General features: G+C 39.0%; 1 protein-coding gene across 6 annotated transcripts in view; it reads left to right on the plus strand.

Moving 5' to 3' along the window:
• WRN (WRN RecQ like helicase) overlaps nt 1-8189 on the plus strand; it is a 202690-nt gene extending 194501 nt beyond the window's left edge. For all 6 annotated transcript variants that reach the window (XM_073636942.1, XM_073636941.1, XM_073636943.1 and 3 more), the window contains one exon: nt 7105-8189. In XM_073636942.1, the coding sequence (XP_073493043.1) occupies nt 7105-7209 (105 nt within the window). In that variant the 3' untranslated portion in view covers nt 7210-8189. The remainder of the gene's footprint in view (nt 1-7104) is intronic.
• Nucleotides 8190-8710: the final 521 nt, after the last annotated feature.

The raw sequence follows: 8710 nt of genomic DNA on the forward strand, positions 1-8710 counted from the left end.
TCCAGGCTTTTTCTATACCAGGGGTGCACAATTTGTGGCCCAGGGGTCTCTTGTGGCCTGAGAAGCCAATTTGTGTGGCCCCCAAACATACGGATTGAAAAATGCTTGACAGATTAACTATATATGGGCATCCACACACAAAAGAGCAGTGGCCAGCAGCTGAGGAGCAGGGACTAGAAATTACTAATGGTGCACTGTGTAGACACCTGGAGAATGGGGTCTCTTAGCCCAACGGAAACTCCAGAAAAGAGTATGTGAATTAGACAGTTGACCTTCCGTATCTGTTGTTCGTACCATTGTAGTTTATGGGAATTTTAAATATTAGGCAGTAAGAAAAAATTCCATGACCTATTGTAGAGAACCATGTGAATGCATGACCTCTTTAGGATCTATTCACACAGTTTTTTACTTAGATTTAGAAGAAGATTTTACTGCAAATCCACATAAAAAAATGCATCCAGTTCCTTTAACACCCACAGGTGGAGCAGTTCTCCACCCCCGGATGTTAACCAGTTGAATTTCACTTTCAATCACTGACAACGAGATTTTACACGCGCCAACCAGAAGCTCGTCATTCATCTCGCCCATCGGCACCCCTGTGACGTGATCAGGGGGCACCCTTTGGTTGTCACGACAGCAGGGGCTCTGCTGACCCCCATGCCTGTCATTACGAGCCTCCTGTGAATGCCCGCCTGTGGGAGTTCATGATTTCTTAAAAAAGTGCACAGAGCACAGGCGATTAAACAATTGCTGCTTCAAGTCTAATAAGGAGACTATTGAAGACAGTAAAAAAAAAAAAAAAAGTTTTAAAAATATGAAAAAAAAAAGTTAAATTCAGCCCCCTTTTGTCCCATTAAAAATAAAACAATAAAAAATACACATATTTGGTATCGCTGCATTCAGAAATGTCCGATTTATCAAAATATAAAATAAATAAATCTTGCCAGGTCAGTTACCATATAGTGAGCATGGTGAATAAAAAAAAAAAAACAATTGTGGAATTGCTCTTTTTTTTGTTTGCAACACTAGGAATTTTTTTCCCGTTTTCCAGTTCACTATCTGGTAAAATGAATAGTTTTGTTCAAAAGTACAACTCATCCCGCAAAAAAACAAGCCCTCGTATGGCTATGTGGCCAGAAAAATAAAAAAGTTATGACCCTTGGAAGAAGGGGATAAAAAAAAAAAATGGAAAATCTCCGGGTAGTGGTGACCGATTCCCTTCAACAGAATTGATGCTTTGATGCTGTTTTGAAGGCGCAGGATGGTCACACCAAATATCGATTTGGTGTATAGACTCCTCTTTTATTAATTCACTTTGCATTGTGTTAATTGCTAAAAAATTAACTATAAACCCTCCTCTTTTTGAAAGCATTCTTACTTTGAAGCCTTTTTTCCCATGCCTGGCTAAAACTTTTGCACAGTACCGCTTGTGTGTGTGTGTGTGTGTGTGTGTGTGTGTGTGTGTGTGTGTGTGTGTGTGTGTGTGTGTGTGTGTATATATATATATATATATATATATATATATATATATACATATACACACACACACACACACACACACACACACACACACACATATATACAGTACAGACCAAAAGTTTGGACACATCTTCTCATTTAAAGAATTTTCTGTATTTTCATGACTATGAAAATTGTACATTCACGCTGAAGGCATCAAAACTATGAATTAACACATGTGGAATTATAGACTTAACAAAAAAGTGTGAAACAACTGAAAATATGTCTTATATTCTAGGTTCTTCAAAGTAGCCACCTTTTGCTTTGATGATTGCTTTGCACACACTTGGCATTCTCTTGATGAGCTTCAAGAGGTAGTCACCGGAAATGGTCTTCTAACAATCTTGAAGGAGTTCCCAGAGATGCTCAGCACTTGTTGGCCCTTTTGCCTTCACTCTGCGGTCCAGCTCACCCCAAGCCATCTCGATTGGGTTCAGGTCTGGTGACTGTGGAGGCCAGGTCATCTGGCGTAGCACCCCATCACTCTCCCTCTTGGTCAAATAGCCCTTACACAGCCTGGAGGCGTGTTTGGGGTCATTGTCCTGTTGAAAAATAAATGATGGTCCAACTAAACGCAAACCGGATGGAATAGCATGCCTCTGCAAGATGCTGTGGTAGCCATGCTGGTTCAGTATGCCTTCAATTTTGAATAAATCCCCAACAGTGTCAACAGCAGAGCTCCATCACACCTCCTCCTCCATGCGTCACGGTGGGAACCAGGCATGTAGAGTCCATCCGTTCACCTTTTCTGCTTCGCACAAAGACACGGTGGTTGGAACCAAAGATCTCAAATTTGGACTCATCAGACCAAAGCACAGATTTCCACTGGTCTAATGTCCATTCCTTGTGTTCTTTAGCCCAAACAAGTCTCTTCTGCTTTTTGCCTGTCCTTACAAGTGGTTTCCTAGCAGCTATTTTACCATGAAGGCCTGCTGCACAAAGTCTCCTCTTAACAGTTATTGAAGAGATGTGTCTGCTGCTAGAGCTCTGTGTGGCATTGACCTGGTCTCTAATCTGAGCTGCTGTTAACCTGCGATTTCTGAGGCTGGTGACTCAGATAAACTTATCATCAGAAGCAGAGGTGACTCTTGGTCTTCTTTTTCTGGGGGGGTCCTCATGTGAGCCAGTTTCTCTGTAGCTCTTGATGGTTTTTTCAACTGCACTTGGGGAAACTTTCAAAGTTATCCCAATTTTTCGGACTGACTGACCTTCATTTCTTAAAGTAATGATGGCCACTCGTTTTTCTTTACTTAGCTGCTTTTTTCTTGCCAGAATACAAATTCTAACAGTCTGTTCAGTAGGACTATCAGCTGTGTATCCTCCAGACTTCTGCACAACACAACTGATGGTCCCAACCCCATTTATAAGGCAAGAAATCCCACTTATTAAACCTGACAGGACACACCTGTGAAGTGAAAACCATTTCCGGTGACTACCTCTTGAAGCTCATCAAGAGAATGCCAAGAGTGTGCAAAGCAGTCATCAAAGCAAAAGGTGGCTACTTTGAAGAAACTAGAATATAAGACATATTTTCAGTTGTTTCACACTTTTTTGTTAAGTATATGATTCCACATGTGTTAATTCATAGTTTTGAGTGTGAATGTACAATTTTTCATATTCTGTACTGTGTGTGTGTGTGTATATATATATATATATATATATATATATATATATATATATATATATATATATATATATATATATACATATATATATATATATACATATATATATATATACATATATACAGTGCCGGCAAAAAAAATCTTTACACTTGCGCAGCGAAAAAAAACTTTACATATAAAATCCACATCATAATTTCACTTTTTAAAAGTGTACACAATGGGGGAGATAATAAAAAACTGTCTAATATTAAAGCTGGCTTTGTTGCAAATATCAACCAATCAATGCTCAGTTTTCACTTCTCTGGTCAAGCGAAAGCTGCACTCTCATTGGTTGTTATGTGCAGCTCAGCCAGTTTTGCTATTAGGCAGTCTTTTATTATCTCCCTCAGTTTTATATTATCTCCCACAATGGGTCGAAAGAAGCTTAAAATGGAAGAGAAATCCCGTGCCTTGACTCTGCTCGAGAAGGGGGATTCGGTGATTGCTGTAGCTAGAGATCTGGGAGTGTCAAGAGAAGCAATTTTCAACTGAAGCGGTTGGCGGCATTATTGCCTCCTGGGATGGTACCGCAGAGGAAGTCAGGCTCTGGCGCACCTAAGAAGACTTCACCAAGGACTGATAAGCTTCTGGAGCGTGAAGTGATGTCACATCCTTCTATAACTGCCGTTGAAATAAAAAATAAGTACCCTATGCTCCTCCAGAACATCGCAACTAGGACAATTCGTCACCGCCTGCAGAAGGACCTGGGTCTACCAAGTTGCCGTGCCGCAAAGAAGCCCCTGCTCACAGCAGCAATGAAGAAGAAACGGCTTGCCTTTTGTAAGAAATATCAAGATTGGACATCTGAAGAGTGGAAGAAAGTGATGTTTAGTGATGAGAGCACTTTCAGGCTGGTCAGGGAGGCTCAAAGGTTGTGCATCGTCCGAGTACAGTGTCACGTTATGACCCAAAATATACAGTTAAGACTGTTAAACACCCTGACAGTGTTATGGTGTGGGGTGCATTCAGTGGAAGCATGGGCAGGGCAGGTTTGTACTTCCTTCCCAAGATTATAACTATGAAAGCAAGCAATTATATTACTGTTTTGGAAGAACACATGCTTACTTTTTGGGTCATACATCAGTGTGATTACTTTATGCATGATGGAGCCCCTGTCCACAAAGCCAAGGCCGTGAGAAAGTTTCTCAGTGACCATAACATTAACATTTTAGAGTGGCCAGGTAATTCCCCTGACCTTAACCCCATAGAAAATGCCTGGATTGTAATGAAAAACAAGGTTCAAGAGACACGACCCAGCAACATCAACAATCTAAAGGAGGTGCTGAAGACACTGTGGGTAAACATGGACTCCACATACTTAGCCAGCCTTGCTGAGTCCATGCCTAAACGACTGCAGATGGTGATAAAATGTAAGGGTGACATGACAAAATACTAATTGTAATAAAATATCCACAATAAAACACTTGAATCCACTTGAATATTAAGATTTTGTGGTTTCATTGAACTTGTAAAGATTTTTTTTGCCGGCACTGTATATATATATACATACATACATACAGTTAGGTCCATATATATTTGGACAGAGACAACATTTTTCTAATTTTGGCTCTAGACATTACCACAATGAATTTTAAACAAAGCAATTCAGATGCAGTTGAGGTTCAGACTTTCAGCTTTCATTTGAGGGTATCCACATTAAAATTGGATGAAGGGTTTAGGAGTTTCAGCTCCTTAACATGTTGGTACCCCTCGTTTAATGAAAGAAAAACCCACAATGGTCACAGAAATAACTTGAATCTGACAAAAGTAATAATAAATTAAAAATCTATGAAAATGAATAAATGAAAGTCAGTCATTGCTTTCATTGCTTTTCAACCCTGCTTCCACAGAAATTTATAAAAAAAATTAAACTCATGAAATAGGCCTGGACAGAAATGATGGTACCCTTAACTTAATATTTTGTTGAACAACCTTTTGAGGCAATCACTGCAATCAAGCTATTCCTGTAACTGTCAATGAGACGTCTGAACCTCTCGACAGGTATTTTGGCCCACTCCTCATGAGCAAAGTGCTCCAGTTGTCTCGTGTTTGAAGGTTGCCTTTTCCAGACGGCATGTTTCAGCTCTTTCCAAAGATGCTCAATAGGATTTAGGTCAGGGCTCATAGAAGGTTACTTCAGAATAGTCCAATGTTTTCCTCTTAGCCATTCTTGGGTGTTTTTAACTGTGTGTTTTGGGTCATTATCCTGTTGCAAGACCCATGACCTGCGACTGAGACCAAGTTTTCTGACACTGGGCAGCACATTTCTCTCTAGAATCCCTTGATAGTCTTGAGATTTCATTGTACCCTGCACAGATTCAAGACACCCTGTGCCAGATGCAGCAAAGCAGCCCCAGAACATAACAGAGCCTCCTCCATGTTTCACAGTAGTGACAGTGTTCTTTTCTTGATATTCTTAATTTTTCCATCTATGAACATAGAGCTGATGTGCCTTGCCAAAAACTTCCATTTTTGTCTCATCTGTCCATAGGACATTCTCCCAGAAGCTTGTGGCTTGTCAACATGTAGTTTGGCAAATTCCAGTCTGGCTTTTTTATGATTTTTTTTCAACAATGGTGTTCTCCTTGGTCTTCTCACATGAAGTCCACTTTGGATCAAACAACGACTAATGGTGCGATCTGACACTGATGTTCCTTGAGCTTGAAGTTCACCTTTTATCTCTTTAGAAGTTTTCCTGGGCTCTTTTGTTACCATTCGTATTATCCATCTCTTTGATTTGTCATCAATTTTCCTCCTGCGACCACGTCCAGGGAGGTTGGCTACAGTCCCTTGGATCTTAAATTTCTGAATAATATGTGCAACTGTAGTCACAGAAACATCAAGCTGCTTGGAGATGGTCTTATAACCTTTACCTTTAACATGCTTGTCTATAATTTTCTTTCTAATCTCCTGAGACAACTCTTTCCTTTGCTTCCTCTGGTCCATGTTGAGTGTGGTACACACCATGTCACCAAACAGCACAGTGAGTATCTGTAGGCCTATATACAGGCCCACTGACTAATTACAAGATTGTAGACACCTGTGATGCTAATTAGTGACACAACTTGATTTAAAATGTCCATTTTGTCACATTATTTTCAGGGGTACCATCATTTCTGTCCAGGCCTATTTCATGAGTTTAATTTTTTTTTAAATTCTGTGGAAGCAGGGCTGAAAAGCAATGTCTGACTTTCATTTGTTCATTTTCATAGATGTTTAACTTATTATTACTTTTGTCAGATTCAAGTTATTTCTGTGACCATTGTGGGTTTTTCTTTTATTAAACGAGAGGTACCAATAATTTTGACCACGTGTGTGTATGTATATATATACCATGCACACCAGGATGAGGGATGGGGTGCCAGGCATACCAGGATGAGGGGTAACATACATACCAGGATAGGGATGAGGAGTGCCATGCATACCAGGATTGGGGGTGAGGAAGCCATGCAAATGCAAATTAATTATGTAAAAATCATGCAATGTGATTTTCTGGATTTTTTTTTTTAAGATTTTGTGTCTTACAGTTGAAGTGTACCTATGATAAAAATTACAGACCTCTCCATTCTTTGTAGGTGGAAAAACTTGCAAAATCGTCAGTGTATCAAATACTTATTTTCCCCACTGTATATATACACACAATAAATATATTATTAGTGTGTGTGTGGTTTTATAATATAATAGTAATAAACATAAAGATATTGCTCGTGGCAACATGTAAAAGATGTGTCGTCATACGCAAAAATACCAAAGGCAATGAACAATGTGCAAGACGCATAAAGACAGTGATCAAATTTCTAACACCTATCTTGTGGATAGGCGATACATGCCTCTGGGGGTAAAAACCCCTTTAAGGGATTAAGATAATTCTCCATTTGTAATTTCAGCTGTATAATTAGTTATTTTTTATTTCTAATTTCAGACGCCGAAAAGAAAATTCCCTGATTGGTTTGATGCGTCAAAGGAAACTGCAAAGTCATCTAATATTAAAAAAAACAAGACTGGAAAGAAAGGACTTTTTGGATGAATGTAGTATTTTTTCATGTTAATGTATGTTTAGATAGAATACAGCGATCATTTTGTATATTATGGGCCCATGATTATTTCCACTTGAAAAGTAAATTCCTATTATGTGAATTTGTTCACATGTCTATCATCTTGATGCTCAGCACTGCGTTATGTTCTTATAACTGAGAACCCACAGCGTATCATTTTGTGCTCATAGCATGTTGATTCTGTTCACAGTATTTAAAGGAGACATCAATCCAAAATCGATCTTGATTGAATCCTAACATGATAAAAGCTCTTCAGCATAGGTCAGACGTTTCCATAAATGAAAATAATTCTATGCCAAGAGAATGTTGTGCCAGAGAGTTCCAGTAACTGAGAGATCCGACCAGCGCCAAAAGATGTTGTGGTTCTCTATCACTGCTGATTCACTTTTGAGAATCAATAGTGGTCTGAGGACGCCACCAATGTGATCTTCCTATATATATTCAAGGCATGTCAGAAGGTCATACTTGGTTTGATTTCTCCTTTGTAAAGAAAAAATTGGCTCACAGTCACCTTGTACAGCTGCAAATATATTTAGACTGTTAGTTTTGTAATATAAAATCCATATTGTAAAATGTATATTTGTCCTTCTCATTGTGTAGAGAGACCAGTATGTATACCTCCAGAGTGGGGTCCACCAACAATCAAGTGTGAGTGTGGGGAGCCTGACTGGTCCCCAGTGTCTGCTGTCAGGAAAAACAAGGATAGGATATGTTGGATTTTAACCTATTTGATCATTTATTTTCAAAAAAACATAAGCGTTACATTATGTGACAGCCAATTATCACCTTTCTTCCTATGGCCATAAAAATACTCACTCTGCCGATCCAAGTGTGATTGAAAAGTTGGGACATAATATGAATATAATTTTTTCACCAAAATAATATCTATATATATTTGAATTTTTTACTTAGTTTTCAAAAAACTTGTTTGAATAAAGAAATGTAAAGAAAATCTGGAAATATTTTTGTGTGACTAAAAAGGTGCCTGTATTGTTGTCACAGATAACACCGGGGAGATGACGCAAATCCCACTGCTGTCACCAGTTTGTCAGGGGACGCAACTCCGCTACCTACAGTTGTCAGGACAATTACGCAATTGACTGACTTGTGATGGACAAGGCCACGACTTCTTCCACTACAAGGCCAGTTATTGGGAAACCCATAGTGAGCATATGGTAATATACACCTCCAATTCCAATGCATGGAATATATATACCCCGGTACGGTCACTGCCAACTCCACAATAACAAAAAGAACTACTAGCTGCTCTCACCAATCATTTATACAGGCCGATTGGACACCCGTTACCGGTAGCATATGGCTTCAGGGGTGCGGTTTACAGAGCTATAAAATTTTATATATTTAATCTGGAAAGGTAGGCAATGTTTAGAAAAAATACAAAGATGTTATAACATGGGAACAAAACAATACGGTATATACAATTTTATTTGGGATGAGTTATGTTGCATTTCC

Source organism: Phyllobates terribilis, unplaced genomic scaffold, assembly GCF_046119375.1.
Source record: "Phyllobates terribilis strain yellow unplaced genomic scaffold, ASM4611937v1 Scaffold_1__5_contigs__length_1240528914, whole genome shotgun sequence".
Classification (NCBI taxonomy): domain Eukaryota; kingdom Metazoa; phylum Chordata; class Amphibia; order Anura; family Dendrobatidae; genus Phyllobates; species Phyllobates terribilis.